Here is a 19,904-nt window from a genome sequence, read left to right on the forward strand (position 1 = left end):
AATATGAATTGTGTTTGAGCAGCCATCTCTACCATGAGGTTGGTGTCATATGCTGAGGATTGAGAAACTGTCAGCTAGAAAAAGCTGGGTCACAAACCACCTTGTGGTGCAGCCCTACCAAGCCTGGGCTCCTACCTCCAGGGCTTCTTTTATCTGAGAGAGAAGTAAGTCACTATCCTGTCTAAGCTACTGTTATCTTGGCCATTTTAATTTTTTTTTTTTTACTTATAGCTGAACATACATTAACTGTTGCACATTCATTATGATTATAAGTAGGATTAAAAGACATTTATATTTAGAAATTTAAATTATTTCCCCAGTTCATGCTAAAACTAGAGCAGTATCTTTCATTAAAAACAAATATTAATCAATTAAATGTATTTGATTTTATATGGGTTGAAAAAAAGTATGAATGGCATTTTGGCCTTTGAGAGACTTTCTTTAAAGTGAAAAAAACATTTAAAAATGTGCATACACACACACATACATACATACAAAACAGTATAAAACAACCCATTGTGTAACAGTTCAATCCAATATAACCAGTGGAGCAAAGAGCAAAAGATTAGCACAGACAATAAAATCCTCAGCAGTTCAGAGGTGATAGCTGAAAAAGACTGAAAGAAACTGGAGAGTTTGGGCAGAGAACTAGATTTTGAAGATTAGAAGAAAAGATTAGACAGGTGACAAGAAGAGGAAATGGTATACAGTGAATATATCGTCAACAAAATGAAATAATTTATATTATCTTAATATGACATATTGGCAGTCAGAATCCTGGTTAAAGCATCTTTTGCTAAGGCTCATTTCTTTCAGCTGGTCTTGATGGAATGTAACACTGCCATGATAGACTGCACAGTTCCACTGGTGGCATTTCAGGAAAACTGTGCAGTTGGTGTTTGGATTCTTTCTATGAAGAATCCTTACTGTTTCCATTTCAACTGGCAATTCTGTGGTCAAAGAGACAAGTGGATGACTGCAGTGTGGTGATTTTGTCTAGAAAGGAGAAAAGTACAACAGGATGCTTTGGTTTCTGTTGGCAGCATTTCTCATGGAAATTGGAAAAGTTAGGGCATTTAAAAAGATGATGCGAGAGGAGCTAAGTAAGATGGAGAAATGCAATGAGGAGGTTTGATGGGATCAGATGGAGAGAGTCAGTACTCTGAGGAGAAGAAATATGGGGTTGTTGGAGGCTGTGGAAAAAGTACCAATTATGGCCCAGTTGAGGAGGAAGAGAATCAGTGAATTTAAAAAAATAATAAAAAAATAGAGAAAGAAATAAAATTGTCTTTACTCACAAATGACATGATATTTTATGTAGGAACCCTGAAGAAGCTACGAAAAAACTCCATATGGTTATAATAAGTGAGTCCAGTAAGATTCCAGGATACAAAGTTAATGTATCAATATAAAAAGTCAATTGCTTGTCTATACTCCAACAATGAAAATTGGAAGTTGAAATGTAAAAAAATATCATTTATAATCACACCAGAAATTGAAATAATTAAGGTTAAGTCTAACAATCTATGTCAAGAATCTTGCATGTGAAAAACTACAAAACACTGATGAATGAAGTCAAAGAAGATCCAAATAAATTGGGAGATATTCCACAATCATGGATGGGAAAATTCAATATGGTAAAGATGACAGTTCTTCCAACTAAACTACAGATTCAATGCAGTCCCAACTGAAAACCCAGAAACCATTTTTTTAAGATATCAACACACTTAAAAAATTATATGGTAATGCAAAGAACTGAGAATTACCCAACTCAATACTAAAAAGGAAGAACAAAGTTGGAGAACTCCCACTATCAGATTTCAAGTCTTACTATACAGTTATAGTAATCAAGACTCCTGTATTAGAGAATGCTTGCTGAAACGTCAATGAGATTCTGTCTACCAAGTCAGAGAACTGGGTTAAGCCAGGTATGTTGAGATCCCTGGGGTATTAGAATCCTCAGTCGTCTAGGGGTCTCAGTATCACCATCTATAAAATGAGGATAAAATTAGTTTTTCACTTACTTACAATTTTTTCCCGTTTTTAACTTTCTGTGTATGTATTTTCAGTGTTATCCAGAGAAACAGATTTATCTATCTAGAAAGAGAGAGATACATTGTAAGGAATTGGCTCACATGATTATGGAGGCTGAGAAGTCCCACAATCTGCTGTCCAAGTCCAAAGGCCTGGGAACCAAGGGAGTTGATGGTATAAGTCCTGATGTGAGTGCAGGAGAAGACTGTTGTTTAAGCCCAGACAGTCTGGCAGAGAGGGAATTCTTCCTTTCTCTGCTTTTATTGTTCTGTTCAGGCCCTTAGGAGATTCGATGATGCCCACCCCATGGGGAGAGCAGTCTGCTTTCTCAGCCTACTGATTCGAATGCTCATCTCATTCCAGAAACACCCTCATCTGGACACATCCAGATGTTTGACCAATATCTGGGTACACTGTGGCCCGGTAAAGCTGACACGTAACATTAACAATCACAATGTGTCTGTGATGTTTTATAACCTAAAATAGTGGAATTTGTCTTTTTTTAAAAAGGTCATATAAGCCCTATATTAACTGGAGTAGCCTAACTATTATAAAAGAGAAACTCTAGAATGTCAATGTCTTAGCACAAGTATTTCTCATTCACTTAAGAGTACCGTGTGGGTGTATCTGGTCTGGAGACGGCTTTTTTCTACCTGGTGATTCAGGGACCTAGGCTCTTTGACCACTGTGTAAAGGAAGAAGGGGAAGGAAAAAGGCTCTGAAATGATCCTCATCCCTTCTATTTACGTTCTGTTTATGAAAACTAGTCATGTGACCCTCCTTAAATGAAAGGCATGCTGTGAAATGTGGTTTATGACTAGGCAGTGATTTTGCTCTAATTCTCTACAGTGTGTAAGGAAAAGTGCAAACTTGTGATGGAAAGTTAGTCACTTCTGCCTTAAAGCCTGCACTGCCCATCAGTGCTGAACTGCACAGGCCCACCCACCTGGGTATAGGGAACAGTGGCACCATAAGAATACAGTCCTTCAGAAATCACCAAGTAGCATGGTGCAGTTGACCCCTTAGGTTTCTGTACCCTGTAAATGACTTAATACTAATTCTATCAGAAAATGTTTTAAAAGCACTTGAGTATGCTTACATATTACTAAAATAAAATCACTCATTCCAGTCTCAGCATTAAATGGTACTTTATGTTACAAAGAACCCCTTCATGCTGTATTTTTCTTCTTTAAAAATAGACTTGCAGAATGGATATGACATAAAATGAGGCCCATCATGTCTGAGATTTATTTGTCTTTATATTTGCACTGATAAGTTCTCTTTCCCTCTTTCTCTCTTCCTCTCTCCCCTCGCATCTCCATTTTCAACTACTCACGTATTTTATTTTAAAATAGCGTCTGATCATTGTTAACATCAGTGATTTTCTTTAAAGAAGATGAGATGCTTTTTCTGTGTGCTTTAATCTAAACATGAGCTTTTATAAGTCAGGGAATTATTAAGAACAAGAAAGCCTGTCATATCCACATGCTATTTGTTACCGATTTATGTGTGTCCGTGCCAGTGGTTCTCAAACTTGAGAGTATATCAGAATCATCTGGATGGTTTGTTATAACACAGCTTTCTGGCTCCCACCCTCAGAGTGTCCTATTCAGTGGGTCTGGGATGGGACCCAGGAATTTGTTTTTCTAACAAGTTCCTAGGTGATGCTGATGCTGCTGGCCCAGGGACCATACTTTGAGAACCAATGACCTTTCTATCAAGTAATACCAAAGAGGTAGGAATAAAGACATTGAATCTATACCTTTGGACTATTTGATGTGTCCCATTGAATCTATACCTTTGGACTATTTGATGTGTCCCAGCTTTTGTACTAAAAAAATAATGCCAAAAGACATACAGTGCTTAAGACTCAAGTTAATTTAATTCCATAATCATAAGGCAGAACAGTACCAATTTCGGTACATGGAGAGTTCTGTACTTAATTTTGACTGACCCACATAGAGCAAATGTGATTCATCTGACTTAAAATTGAAAACCCAAATAACCTAGGTTGTGAAACACAATATATTTTTATGATGGGGCCTAAAAGGAGACAAATTGGCTATTAGAATGATAGGAGTGATTTGGCCAAAGGTACACAGGGAGTAAGTTGCTCAGACATTAAGCAAACTAACAAGAAAATTATGAAAACTTTACGAATATGCAGGGTAGAATATTTTCACTAAACATGAGTCCAGGGTCTGAGCTATACAGATTTAAGAATTTTCTCCTGAATATTTACTTTCTTAGTTATACAGGGGAAGTAATTCTGAGGAAGATTTATTTTTAAGGTTTACTTTCATCTAAGCAAGAAGAAATCTATTGTGCAATAATGAAAAAAAAATGGTCTGTTCTCTGGGTGTTCAACACTTATGTTAAGGATTCATGAGTTATTTATTTAGAAAATCATACACCCAGGGACATTGACCCTGGTCAAAATTTAGGCTTTATAGGAAATTATAAAATTCAGTTGCTCTATACTCTAGAGAGTAAAATAGTTCACCCTAACATGAAAAACTGTGAAATGAAAGAACAAGAATTACATTGGGTCCCTTTTTTGTAAGTATGGAGGCTGTCTGGAATCAGCATACAGGACTCGCTTCAAAAGGTGAGCAGTGATGATGATCAATAATGTGATTTTTCTAGGAGATGATCTGGAACAAGAAGATAATTCGCATACCAGGAAGGTAATATTCAGGCAGCCAAGGAAGCTCATGATTATTTCTTCTGACTATTCTGCCCTTGATGAAAAATTTTAATACAATTATTTTTTCTCAGTTATATTTACAAATGAGGCATTAACAATGAGAATGTCTTGATTTGAAGAAAGGAGAGGATACAAAGAAATTCTGCCCTGCCTTCTGCCAGTGACAGTTTTATTTGAGAGCAGGTCCACTCTCCATTGCTCCTTCTTTTATCACCTGATTTAATATTTCAGAAAAGTTATCCAAGGACGGGTTCCTGTGGTTGTCTTTCTTGGCACCATTCTATGGCTTCTCTGTGTATTCAGTGTTCCTCTGCCTTGAGGAGGTGAAGTTCATGCCTAAGCATGTACAGAAACCCAAGGTCCAGTGCCCCTCCCAGGGCCCTCAGAGTGAGTTTTCAGGAAGTCAAGTTGGCACACCTGCCATCCATTGTCATCAAGCAGCATCATCAGGAAGGGAGGTGGCCCCGTGGCCCCACCGTTTCTTTCCCTCTCTCCCATTTTCAGTCTTGGGTGTGTCCTTCCTGCCCTGACTCTGTCCAGGCATGGCCAGCCTATGAGATGACCCCAACATATCTGCTTTCCTCATACTTTTCCCCATCACCTCACAGAGCTACCAGAGATGGAATGCTCCATGAATTTCTCGTGAAGGTCAAGATACGGATGGGTGGGAAAAAGACAGTGTCTTCTCTTAACTATCCTTCTGTCTTGTTTCTACCTGTTGTTCTGAAGCTGTAATTGGAGTAAACATAAGGCCTCATTAAAGAAGTTTTACACAGTATGATTTCCTTTCTTGTTGTGGAGTGCAAATGCAGACCATATAGGTATGTCACCCCATCCTTCCCTTTTTGGCTCCAAGCTGAAGAATTCCAACAAAATCATTCACTCAAGCTTCCTCTTGACAAGTAGGTCACTTCCCACCTCCCAGTTCTGTCCACATCTTACCCTGGCAACTTAAAGTTCTGTATTCCCTCTTTAAAACATTTTAGTGTTTAACAAACTTACAGAGTTCATTAAACTTAAAGTTTAATGAAATTCCCTCCTTTCCACGTTAGCTACTAAAGTCTGATTCCTATAAAACTGTAAGCCCCAATTTCATCTCTTTCTTCTAAATCTGTGCCAACTCTGTGTTATCCCAAAATTTCTGTTGGGTAACCTTTACGAAGTCACTTGACTTGTTCTTGAGCTTTGTCCTTGTTTGACCCCTTAATGATTATCAGCTCTTTTCTTTTCCCTCTTCCTAAAGCGTTCTCCCCTCAAGAGCTGTTACTCTTCAATTTCACAGTCTTCCCATACATTGCCTTTCAAATCTGTCCCACACTAGGTCTGACTGTGTTTGCTTTTCACTTAACTCCCTCGCCATTCATAGAGAGATAGTAATACTAAACTAATAGTGTTTGTGAAGAACGCTTAGAAAAGTGATGTTACCTATATAAAAGCTTTTTAAAATGTCATCTTTATTCACTTTTAAAGTTTTAATGAAATTATGAAATGAATTATTTTTCTTCATCTTTGGAGTAAAATTTGTATGTTTAGGGATATATATTTTTAAAGAAGGGAAGCCAGAGTAGCTGGTTGCAAATGGAATAAATCCTTACCAAAAAGAAAGTGACCTAAAATATAGTGGGTATGAAAATATTTCTTTTTAGCCCTGACTATGACAAGATGAACTCTGGTTTGGGAATTACGTAAGCTGATGCTTTTTATAGTTTTTTCTCACTAAGAAAAAGAGAAAACTATTTGCACATTAAATTAGATGATATACACTCATATATGTATTTCCCAGGAAATACTCAAAATATTTTAAAACCTGATTAAGGATGATACAAGGTAAAATACAGTGTACAGTGACCGAGAACTCACTGATTCAAAAAATGCTCATTTAGTAGATGTATCATAATGATTAAGACTGTTTTCAAAGAAAATTTAAGGATTCCAAAAATCTGCAGAAATATATCAAACGCCAAAGACAATAATAAATATACCAAATATATACAGAAATATATCAAAGCCCAAAGACGATAATAAATATAAAAATGTGATTCAAAAAATTGTATGCGTGTGATTCAGAATGCTTTTTTTTTTTTTTTTTTTTTTTGCGGTAAGTATTTGCAAATGATAGCTGTCTTGGATCATTGCGGAGCAAGAGACTCAAATACAAGTGGCTGCACACAAGAGATTTATTAAGGAAGGGTTTCCGGGAAACAACAGTAAGAGAGTGGAGGAAACAGGACAGTGAAGGAACAGAAGCCCAGAATGCTTTTGAGTTTAAGAATAACTTCTAAGTTGATTATTTGCAAATGATAGCTGTCTTGGATCATGTTCTCCAAAGAGACTCAAATACAAGTGGCTGCACACAAGAGATTTATTAAGGAAGGGTTTCCGGGAAACAACAGTAAGAGAGTGGAGGAAACAGGACAGTGAAGGAACAGAAGCCAACCCAGGGTGAGCTTTCAGGTGAAGTCCCGGCCTCATCCTGGGAGTGCGTTCTGCCCCAAGGCAGGGTAGCTGGGCTTTCATGCTCCTGCACCTGTCACTCCTAGCTGTAGCGCTCTGAGCCGAAATAGCCTCCCAGGCACTTCCCGTTCTCTGTGCAAGGGGGTCAAGTGCTCCAGGAGGCCAAAGACAGTCAAAGGTCAGAGGGTCAGTTGTTAGGAGGGAATCAGGCAGGCACTGGGGAATGGATGTCCAGCCAGTAAAGGGGACCAGCAAGCATCAGGGTGGGCATTAATAGAGTTTCCTACAGGAGCTTTATTAAAATTTCCTGGAAACTAGAAAATGACCCTGGATTTAGTGAACTTTCTATTATATAAAGTTCTTGACATGAACAGCTGGCCTCATTATGTGTACTTACATTAGGGTCGAGGTTGATCAATTGTTGAATGAAAAATAGTTTACCTCTGGTGAAATTACAGCACCCAGGCAGGACCTTGGGCATGATGTGTTCACTGACTAAGTGACTATTCTAGGGACAAGTCATTAAGCATGGTACTCCCCATTAGACATATCCAGTCCTTATCCCAACAAATGAGCATTGGAAGAAGCTCAGTTGGATTCCTTTTGTCTTACCAGGAAGCAAAAAGTGATCTTAAGAAGCAAGTCTCCTTTGAAAATTAAAAAAATTACATTATTACATACTTGTCAACTTCAAATATCTCATTTTAGAAGCTATATTAACTCCTTGCATGTTCAGGGTGTCATGTGAGATTAAAAGGTCATCAAAATCCTATGGTTGCTGCTTTTCCTGCATCCCATAAGTTCTGGTATATTGTGTTTTCATTTTTGTTTGTTTTCAGATATTTTCTATTCTCCCTTTTGAGTTCTTTTTTAATTCTTTGGTTGTTCAAGAGTATGTTGTTTAATTTCCATGAATCACAGGTTTTAAAAAAAACTTAGAATGTCCTTGATTAAGCAGTCAAAATTTTATTAAATCTTAAAAAAAAAAGTCTTGTGGTTGCCCGAACCCTGGGAGAGGCATGGCAAGGTAAAAACAAACTTCTGGGAAGAAACATTTGTGATAATATGTAGGAATGATTAGCTGAAGGAGACAAATGAGACTATCTGGTTAGACATTACAATGTGGCTACCAGGGAAGGAAAGGATAAATGCCATTTTTGTATACTTCAGAAAATTTGCAAGTCATCAGACATTCCATGATTGTGTGATTGAAAAGAAAAGGAAATACATCAGTTGCCAGCTCGGTTGTCTCATGCACAAGGTTGAATCACAACATCACGAAATAGGCCAAGCATCTTTAGAACCTCTCCTTGACTTTGTCTGGGCTCTAGGGCACAATGAGGAAATCACTGCTTTAATCTATAGTGTTATTGATGCTACCAATAAAGGCAGTAGTCTGAAGAAGACTTTTCTCAAACAGTCTTATTATCAGTTCTCTCATTGTTTTTAGGATTCTGTTGCAATTGTTTCTTAAATGGATCTAGGCAGCTTATCCAATATCCTACAGAATGTCCTACAACAAGTTCAAGCCCTAGTGAATTAGCCATCTCTATGTGCAGCTGTTGTCTTCTCTTTAATATCTAGGACAGAGGTTCTCAAACTTCAGATTGCTTCTGAATCATCCCAAAGTTTAATTAAAATACAGATTGCTGGACCCCACCCCAGAGGTTCAGATTCAGTAGGTCTCGGGTATTACCTGAGAATTTGCATTTTGCCCATATTCCAAGGTGATGTTGATGCTGAGCCTGTTGGTCCAGGGACCGCATTTTAAGAACTGCTGGTCTAGGGAAATGAAAGAATTTAAGTCATATAAGCAGATAAGTGATATGCTCAAATATTACAGTAGGATAAGATTAAGAGACTAGAAGCAGCTTGCGCTACCAGATAAAACTTGGCTGGCTGTTCAGCCATAGGGAAATAGGTGTAGACCAGAAATAACATTTTAGATGATTTAAGGGGAAAGTCTGGCTATGTTTAAATTATCTGGACTTTTCAAGTGGAAATAGCTTGTTTGCCTGATTAATCAATATCATTTCCATATTTCTTTTCAAGAGACCTTTTACGGAGATTGGATTTTATGCTCACCCAAAATATCCACAAGATAGTTTTCCATATTTATGACACTATTTGCCAAATGATGAATGCTGTTTCTAGTTAATCTGATTAGACTGAAATCAGGACTTTTGCTGAGCACAGGCGTAATAGAAAAATGTGACAATGCAATCTTTATCACCGTAATACAATTAAAAAACAAACTCTGAATCTTTAACAAATGCAATATCATTATTTGTCCATAAAAATGCCATGAATCCCTCCATGAGATGCCTGTTAATAAATACAAACTAGGAAAATAAAACATGGTCATCAACTTTCATTATACTTCTGAATTTCTCTTTAGCATATGTATAGATTTTCCATGTTGATTATAGAGTCTTTTTTCTCAGTTTTTAAAATGATAACCAAATAAGTTTAAAATAAATCCAGTTACTATTATTTTAAATCTCCCCAGTTTTTCATTTATCATTTTAAAAAATTGCTAAAAGATATTTTCTGAAGTAATATGGTCTAGAAACTTTTCCTTCCGCAATCGTACATGCATGGAGTTATAAATGTATCAAGTTATAAACACACATGTTGTTAGAATTAAGTTTTATTAACATTATATCTTAATAAAAGGTTTGGTGCTATGAACATAATTTCATGTTCAGCTGCATTACCTTTCAACTTAAGCAACTTTTTATTATTAAATGAATATATAAAAGTTTCTCAGGGCGCTAAAGAAGGAAGTAAGAAGGAGGAAATTTGGCTATTGCATAACCAGGAGCTGAACTGTCTTGCTGGTTATGTGCAAAGGAAAAGTTAAGTAGATATTTGCCAGTATACTTCACATTGCCTTGTGGGGACCCAGCCTCACAACCTATTAAAATTACTGTTACATTCTATTTATCATGATATTTTTTTTTCTTGTACATGAACAAAGAAATGTTCTTTTTCTATTTGTATCACTCAGTTAATATTCATGCTATTTTATTAATACTGAAAAATAATTCTTTAGCAAAAAAATCGGTCTGGGGGAATATGAATTCTTTTCCTATCCTGTACTCAGTCTCAGTGATCTTGATCAATGGGTATATTTTTCTCTGGGACTCAAGTTTCCTCATCTGCGATCTCCCCCAGTTCCCAAAGTCTGTGGTTCCGTTACAGTAATTGTTTCCTGTTGGACATATTCAAAAAAGATGACAGCGTTGCAGTCATTTTTATACTGGGAAGAGTGCCAACATATGTAAAGTCATTTACGTTTTAATTAAACGCATTAGAACATGGAAACAATGGGGGCAGTGTATTAGTTATCTATTGCTGCATAACAAATGACCACAAACTTAGTGGCTTGAAACAACACACATTTATTATCTCACATTTTCAAGTGGGTTAGGGTCTCACCTGCCTAGGGTCTCACAGGCTGCAGTGAAGGTGTCTACTGGGCTGTGTTCTGTGGAGCTGGAGTTCCTCCTCCAAACTCATTCATGTTGTTGCCACAGTTCAGTTCCTTGTCACCATAGGACTGAGGCCCTTAGCTCTTACAGAACTTCCCTTTTCATAGACAATACAGGACAGAGCCAACATGTAAGCATCTCTGCTGCTTTGAGTCTCTCACTGCTGGATCTCTTTTGAAAGACTCACCCAGGATATCTCTCTTTCAGTTAAATTTGTCATCTGTTCAGAGACTTCAATGACACCTGCAAGATGCCTTCACATTTGTCATATAAGGTTACATAATCATGAGAGGAATAGTCCATCACATTTGCCATACTCTGTTGGCTAGAAGCAAGCTGCAGGTCCTGACCGCACTAAGCGGGAGGGGATTGCCCAGAGGCGTGGATGTCAGGGGCAGGAGTCATGATGGCCAGCATGGAATTCGGCTTGCTACAGGTGGGCAAAATGTTGGATTCCTGATGCAGTTGTTTAACTGACTAGCAGTTGTCACTGAAGGTCTCCGTCATTTCTCTCATCTGCAAAGGGGAGGAATATAATACTCATGACAGTGGTGCTGCCAAGACTGATGAGATAATATGTACGAATTATCTTACAATTCTCGGCACGTGGTTGGTTCTCTATTGTTAATAGTTAAAAGTATTATTGCTCTTGTTATTATTAATTATATTATTTGACTTCGCCTCTTTTAGTGATAGGAAACTTTTATCTCATTACAGTAATTTTTCAGTTTTATTTTATTGGCTCAAAACTGTCAATAGTTACAGTTCATAACACATGAACTAGTGCATTGCTTTTTCTCCATTTCAAATATTAATCATTGATATTTCGCATTTAACTGTGACATTAAAAGTAAAACCAATTTCCTCTACAAGTTGTCTCTTTTTTAAAAATTTTTTTTGTGGTACACGGGCCTCTCACTGCTGTGGCGTCTCCTGCTGCGGAGCACAGGCTCCGGACGCACAGGCTCAGCGGCCATGGCTCACGGGCCCAGCCACTCCACGGCATGTGGGATCTTCCCGGACCGGGGCACGAACCCGTGTCCCCAGCCTCGGCAGGGGGACTCTCAACCACTGCGCCATCAGGGAAGCCCTACAAGTTGTCTCTTACTTTGTTCTCTTATTTTGTTTTATGAACTATCTCTGGAGTACTAGATTTTCATATCACGTTTTGTTTGTTTCTTTGTTTGCATCCTGTGCTTTTCTTCTAGATGCTTTACCTATCCATTTTTGGCTTTTCTACTGGGGTCTTTTCCCTTTCACTTAGAATGGGAACTATTACAAGAATAAGGATTTATATGTATGCAGGACTCCCTGCTTGCTAAGTGGAGATCTCAGTTTACTATCTCAGTTGATTGAACAGCAGCCCACTGAGAAAGGTATTGCTGGCATTGGCATCTCTGTTTGACAGATAAGGATTCAAGGCACAGACATCTGTGGTAACTGGCTTAATAATGCATAGGTTACAAATGATAATTCTGAGAGACAACTTAAGTGTTCTGCCTTCTAGTTCTATGAAATTTGCACAATATTAAACCTAGAATTTTTTAAATAAAGAAATCCAGATGTATCAACTTTATTTTTTCTCTGCTGCGTTGGTATTGATGACCTGGGCATCTCATTTCCTTGGATGTTTCCTACTCTGAGTCTCCATTGCAGACTGGGAAAAAAAGAGAAAAATCGAGGCTAGGGAACAAAGACAACAAGAGACCAGGTGAAACAGGGTGCAAGGATTTTTTGAGAGGTACACTAAATACATTTTCACTCCCTCAGAAGTGGAATCAAGTTAAGGAACAAAGAGTCTATTTTATCTGCTTCTCTTTAAAATAAAACACTTTATTAACTGACTCTAAAGTTGTTTTATTTAAACATTGGACATCTTGGGGGATTGGCAGTCAATAAAACATATTAATGTCTTCTTCTTTTGGGAAATCGAGGTTGAACAACTTAATGAATATACCACATGGGGAGGTATGCATACCCAGCCATTAATATCTTCCCTGTGTAATGACTGTAATTGCTGCTCTGATTATATATTGTGTGAACTTGAAGCACATTATTATACTGGGTGACAAATGGAATTTGGTGACAATGCACAGAAATTGGTATTCTGGAAGAGGGTTGAGTTTTAAATTGTATTCTTTCTCGAGTTTTCAGTGCATTTCATGGATCATCTACTTCACAGTGTGTTGGTGGCTGATGGATTGAAACCCTTCTGCTGAATAGTAAACATCAGAGACAATTTTGTCTTCCCTTAGCTCATCTGTCTCAGTTTTCTCATCACTCATTCAAAGTATCAAAAGTAAATCCTTGATTACTGTTAATTCACTTTTGTCCATACTGACCTAGAGAGAAGGCACATCCGTCAACACTTCAGGGCATGTATCAGGGCTCCTAGGAATGTGGTCTCCAAGCTTTGTAGGGGCCATTGTGGGCCTTGGAGATAAAGGGGATCTGTTAGTTCATTCTTCCTTTGCTGGTTCAGGTAGCCCACAGGCCTTTGGGCACCCCAACACCCTTTCCCTGTTGGATGGGCTTAGAGGCAAGAGAGAACAAATTTCCTCCGTTCACTTTTCTAAATGTCTCTAATGCTATGAAGTGTAACACAAAAGATATCTAGTGTATCATTTTCAACAAAGATAAAACAATTTCAATGATTGCTTGAATTTCTGAACAGAGGCATTTATTCTACAGAGTAAAATTTAATGCTAAGGACACATTAGACTAGGAGTTAGTGGCATTTGTCATTCGATAGTTTATGTTTAATAAGTCAAATCTGAGCCTAGGTTATTCACCATTAGGCACACTTTTGCATTCAGTAGGTGTAAAATTTTTATTTGATAGTTCCCTATATAAAGAAATGACTGTTTTAAGTTCATCATACAACATAATATGAGTAGTGTATAGTTTTATCAATCATGTTCAGCTAAAAAGCCTTATAATAACAACCCTATGAATTAGTACATCAGTGCTTTTCAGTATGCTCCATGGACCAGTGGCATCAGCATTACCTGAGAGATGCAGATCCTCAGGCCTGTCCCAGTCCCGCTGAACCAGAAACTCTGATGGATGGTGCTCAGCCAATCTATGTTTTAACAGGTATTCTAGGTGACTCCAATGCAGCCTTTGAGAACCACTGATATAGAAAGTATTATCATGCTCATTTTATAGATGATACAATTAATGCTAAGTGTGGTCTGATAACTGGCCAAATACATGACTAGTTAATTTTAGGGCCCTTCCTCAAACCGAGGTTTTCCACTTAAAAATCACAGGGCCTCCCTTTCTTAAAGAGAAGAGTAAAGGAATAGTAAATCCTATAAACTGGAAAACAGTAAGTCTTAAGTGAATTGAGAAAGGGACCATTTTCCTGCTTTCTCATCATGAAAGTGGGATGTTAAAACTATTAACACAAGAAAATTAACCTAGAAACGTTTTTATGACATAAGTAACATTTTTGTGGTCCCATGCATTGAGTTCCTCATTTTCTTTTCAGTGGAGGAGTCAAGAGGATGTAGTTAAATCCCAGAGGGGTGGCTGTTGTGTGTTAATAGAAGTGGGAGACTATTTTAATCATGGCTTTCTAACCGAATGAGTCTGTGGATAGATTTCCACCTGGGTCTTTCCTATGCCACATTACCCACGCTGAGAGTGCCCTGCGGTGGTTTTCCTGCACGCACAATTTTACACGTGCTCCAGAGTCGCTGTGGTATCAGAATGAAACCCTAGGGCAGCTGGCGCTAACTACCCCCCTGTGACTTGGGAAATGAATGTTTCCTCTTGAGCTGAAAGTAGAAAACAGCGTTCATGATCTGTAATAGAAAAGTCTATAGAATGCTGCCTGCTAAAAGTCTATTTCCTTGTGAACTCAATTTGGGCTTTGTGTGTAAAAACAAATAAGTAAAGTTTAAGTCTATTGTTTATTCAACTGGAATTTCCTTGAATAGAAAATGTTATACAATTAGGTAAATGTACCGTGTATTTGCGGGTGATTTTTATTCCGCATATATATAAAACATCATGCCACGTTTATGGAAAAGTGCATCAAACCATCAAACATACATGTCAGTGTTTTATGAATAATTACAAAGAGGACGTGCAGATAACGACTGCTAAGTTCAGAAGTGACTGATAACTCCATGCGCTTCTGCTGTGTGTCCAGAGTGACTTGTTTTCTGCACAGGACTCCTGACTCTGTGCATTTGTAACTGCTGTTTCCTCTCCCTGGAACCCTCCCCACCAAACACACAATTATAAGGCTGGCAAACTCCTTTTCCTCCTCGTGCGTCAGCTGAAAAGATGCCATAGCCCTTTGTAGTCCACGTCTGCAGTGCACTTTGAAATGTCTCCTTTAGAGTATAATCATTAGCTTGGTGCATGAGCTCCTCTTTGTATTTTGAGATACCATTCCTCAGTACCTAGCCTGTACCTAACAGGTACAGCATTCAATAAGTAATGCTCGACTGAATTAATGACTGGTATTTCCACTTGGATAAAGCGCTCAAGCCAGCATCTCCAAAATGCAGTATCATTTTGCCCAAACTTCCAAGTCCCAGCGAGGAAGCTGGAACCCCTAGAGCTGTAGATGACTCCTGTCTTTCCTTTAGTCAATTCTACCTCCTTATCATCACTCTCATCTTTGTCACTAATAACTCTACCCTCATTTGGTCTCCTGTTTCTCAACAATCCACTCAGTTCTGGTCTTCTAGATTAAGCTTCTTCAAGCCTGGTTCTCTTCCTGTTTCTCCTCTTTCAACAAATGTTTTTGCTGCCATTGCCATGGAGATGAAGAAACCTGGGCCAAATGCTCCACCTCCTCACGTCTGAATGCTTTGTATGCATTTGCCTAAGTGAGGCCTTGAGTCCAGCAGTTGGTACCATTGGTTTCTAACACTCACTAGGTGACCTTTGATATTGTGGATGGTGCGTCCTTGGAGGAACCATGGCACCCGCTACTCTGTCTTGCAGGATCCTTGCTGGGTCGCTACCTATCACACCCCAGGGTTTGGGAGGGTTTCCACAGAGTCATGCACAATAGAGAATGGGTTAAGGAATTCACTAAAATGGGGGAAAGCAAACTTACAAGGCCAGTATGAGCAAAAGAAGAGAAGGCGCTGTTTCCTGTCCTCCCTGCAGCCCACGGAGAGGTGTGTGGGGCCAGGTGTTCTATTGGACCTGCTGTGTGGTTTGCACCCCAGTGGAGAGATTCCATCTCATCTTTGACCCTTATTATGCTGCAATCATGAAATCAACCTTAGGCTCAGGAAAATAATCAGACCATTTTGCACCAAACATTTGGAATCAGGGGCAGCTGTTGGAAGGAATTGTCTGGGAACCCGTGGAGCCAGTCCTTGTAGATGTTGGAGCCTATGAGAAATTACAGCCACTCCTGTCCAGATGCAGTTCCTCCCGCTGGGAGATGGGGGTAGATGCCTGAATCCCACTGGTTCCTTCTCTAGAAAACAGGTTGGATGGCTCTGCTTATTGCACCACAGTCTCATCTGGCTGGTGGCAGAGTTCACCGTATAACTCGGTGACGTGTGTGTCCCAAATTTCATGGCTCAGTGCCCTTAGCCAGACTTTCAGGGTTTCCATCCTTTTGCCCAATTCCCTTTCTGGTCTCATCTCCCATGATTTTCCTTCATATGTTCTGTGCCCCAGCGATGGAATTCTGAATGTCAGCCATGTGGATCCCCTCCCCCACTTCCATTGTGCCTTCCCTTGTGGTCTTCCGCACTCTTGGATGCCCCCTTATCCCCCTCTTCTTCCCACTCGCTTCCCATGCACTATTCTCCTGCTCTGAGCACTAAGGGCCATGAAGACCTCAAGGTTCTGCCCGAACCTCTGGTCCTCTCTTGTCTGGATATTTGCTCATGTGGTACACTCCAGCTGGGTGAGCCCCTTCCCTGCCCACTTCTCTTCTCTGTGCTCCACAGACTTTTTTCTGAGCCTCTCAGGGAAAAATGATCTTTTCTCTGTTGACCGCACCCCCCCCACCCCAGCAGTTAACTTTAAAGTTGGCATTAGCACGCTCTCCCTTGTCTTATGCATATACTTTACTCCACAGGTCCATCCAGAGAAGCAGCCATATCTTATATGTCTTGTACCCTAGAGTAACTTGCATGTTATAGGTGTTCAATAATATATAATGAATAAATGAAAAGATCAGGGCATAAGGGATGTGTGCAAAAAGCTGGGGTGCAGGTAGGGGAGGAAGGTCTGCATCTTTACCTTGGCCAGGTGGGCTGGGTATCCTGTGAGCTGAGGGGAGCATCTCCTCCCACTTCCCCATCCTAATCCCCCACCCCACTCACAAATCCTCACCTACACTCAGAGTGACTCTCAGGATTATTTTTCAACAAGGGAAGAGGAAGGCCTGATTCATCATGACTTAGGAATGGCTTATAGGATAGACATATTATACATTTCAAAATGTGTTATGATATATATATATATATATATATATATATATATATATAAAACTGAAGAACTAGCAGTTAGCTATCTTTTTGTTTCCATTCCAATTTGATTGATAGGCAATGCATGTAAGAGGAAAAATATCCCAACAGCAGAGAAATTTTCAGGCAAGTCTTAAGATAATATTATTTTTTAAAGAGATGTCAATGCTATAAAACAAAGAAAAAAGATCTGTGTGTATGCTTAACAATTTCACATTTTTGCCTTCCAGGAGACGGAGCTGTTAGATCTCAGCCTTGTCAAAGATGCCAGATGTGGGAAACACGCCAAGGCTCCCAAGGTAGGAAGTGGAGTGTAGTACGCACACCAGATGCTGCCTTGATTATTTAGCTGTGTCCTGGTATCAATTAATTGCCCCAGTTAAAAGTTTCTCTGTTGTAGATGTTATAAAACGCAATAAAACAGCCAGTCCTTTCAGAGACCAGTATGCTCTAAACACTACCATTTTTGTTAAAAGACGGAAACAACGAGCAAATATAGAGGCAGTTGGACATGGGGCTTGCTTTATGCTCTCGAATCTTATTTTTGTTTTGGAAAAAAAAATGCCAAAGTTACTGGGTAATTCTAAATATTCAAAACGTGCTTAAAAGTATTTGAAAAATTCCTCCAGCCTCGTAAGCATACGTGAACTAACCTTTTAGACAGATAAACAAGACCCTTTAGCTCAAATGCTTTGCAGTTGGAATCATTCCATCCATGAAGCCAGAGAGTGTCAAATCTTTCTGCAAATGTTCCCAGTGAACACCCGCAGACTCTGGGATCAGTTATGTGGAATGTCAACTAGCTTGGGTTTGAAAAACTTACTGAAGAAATATCTAAAGCAATGTTTGCAGTTTATTTAGTTTTGGAAGATGGTTTAAAAATGTTGAATATGGGACTTCCCTGGCTGTCCAGTGGTTAAGACTCTGTGCTTCCACTGCAGGGGGCATGGGTTCATTCCCTGGTCGGGGAACTAAGATCCCGCATGCCATGCGGTGCGGCCAAAAAGAATTATTGAATAAAACATACATATATTTTAAAAATTTAGATTATCTGGTAGGGTATAGTAGCAAGATGTGTTGACTTGCCATCAAAGTGGGAAACTACTCTTTATTTAAATCTTAGTACTTTAAAGACTTCTTTTGTAGCACGGAGAGAATATTGGCAAATAGGGAAGTACAGGTGCCATTCAGGGACTCTTGCCTCCTTCCATAATTGATATAAAACTAGCGATTTTCTATTTGAGTATCTACCTGCAACTTTTGTTTTATTCCCTAAAAAGTCAAAACACTTTCTTTGACATCAAAAATTAGCTGTTGCTGTGGAGATGCAGGAAGGGAAAAAGTCACCTACAATGATTATTCTTCAGATACCTAACAGTGCAGTAGTTGCTGGCAAATTTTGGCATAGAGCAAACAGGCAAAAACTGCTTTTATTGCTGAAGGGATTAAGATGATCTACAGGAAAATGTGGAAAATGAAAAGAGAGAGAAATCAGAATTATTTTCACGAAGGTTTCTATAAGTGTTTCATGTGAAAACGGCCCATTATTTACATTCATCTCTTAGTAATGCAATGATATTTCAATAGTTTGGTCTTTCGGTTTTGTATCAAGCTTATCATCATTAATGCTTTGTTGATGATTCAAAATTGTTCAATTTTCAGGGTAAAAAACAAATTTTTTTTCTTCTTCTCTCAACAACATTTCAGCCAGGTTTCATGTAAGCCTGTTATTGATAGTTCCGAGAACTATATTGATAACAGTTATAAAGTTTGTCTTTCAACGCAAGTTTATTGGCCTAACTTGAAGTTTCATTGTCAATATTGGTTAAAGACAGTTGCCTACCCTCTTTCAGACCCCCTTTGTTTCTGCGCTTAGGGAATTCAAGTCAATTCTTCTGACACATGGAGACTTTCTTTCAGGCTTGACTCTTTTACTGCAGCCCGCAGCCTGCTTATCAGTTAAGTGTTTCATTTATGTACGTGCTTTGATAAATGTCTGTTGAATGATGAGAAATGAACAGAACTAGGGTGTGTACTCTGCTCAGTTGATAAACCACTGTTGGATTCTAAAAGGCTTCTATTGAGGACAGATTTCAACACTCAGAATGCTCTGGCTTTTACTGTTTTTTCCACTAAGATTTGCTTTCTCTGTGGATTATCCATGTTCTTGGCTTTTTTTCACTTCCTATTCCCTGCTGCGGTTCAAGCACCTCAATCTATTTTAATATTTTCAAAGCCGGGTTCTGTCACATGTTACCTGTGTGAAATTCCTGAGACTTCTTCCTCACTGGCTAAGTAGTGATAATACTAATACTAATACTAATGCTACTACTAATAAATGACTGCTTCATATCATTGCTGTAAGGATTAAATAAAATAATTCATTGGCAAAATTTAGCAGAGAAGTTCTCAAATTTAAGAGCTTGTAGAATTACCTGGAGAGCTTTAAAAAAAGGCTGATCCTTGTTGTCTACTTCCAGAGATGCTACAAGAATCTAATTAAATGTGCAGTGTGGCATCAGTGTTTTGAAAAGTAAATTTGCCACAAAATTTGAACACTGCTGCCTGAACTCATCACCACTATATAGTAAGCACCCATTAAGTAGTAGCCACTGTTGTTGGTATTATCATCATTATTTTTGTATTTATTATTATTAAAATTACAATTCAGATTTGCAGGAAGTCAGATTCATTTCACTCAACTTGGAAAAGTTGATGTTATAAAGAGAGATTGGAGCAGGGGCTTGGCTGAAAGGGGCT

General features: G+C 38.7%; 1 protein-coding gene across 6 annotated transcripts in view; it reads left to right on the forward strand.

The window, feature by feature from the left end:
- Positions 1 to 19,904, forward strand: part of PLCB1 (phospholipase C beta 1) — a 705,446-nt gene that overhangs the window by 218,152 nt on the left and 467,390 nt on the right. For all 6 annotated transcript variants that reach the window (XM_024123662.3, XM_024123663.2, XM_028499214.2 and 3 more), the window contains exon 3: positions 17,375 to 17,443. In XM_024123662.3, the coding sequence (XP_023979430.1) occupies positions 17,375 to 17,443 (69 nt within the window). The remainder of the gene's footprint in view (positions 1 to 17,374; positions 17,444 to 19,904) is intronic.

Source organism: Physeter macrocephalus, chromosome 14 (genome assembly GCF_002837175.3).
Source record: "Physeter macrocephalus isolate SW-GA chromosome 14, ASM283717v5, whole genome shotgun sequence".
Classification (NCBI taxonomy): domain Eukaryota; kingdom Metazoa; phylum Chordata; class Mammalia; order Artiodactyla; family Physeteridae; genus Physeter; species Physeter macrocephalus.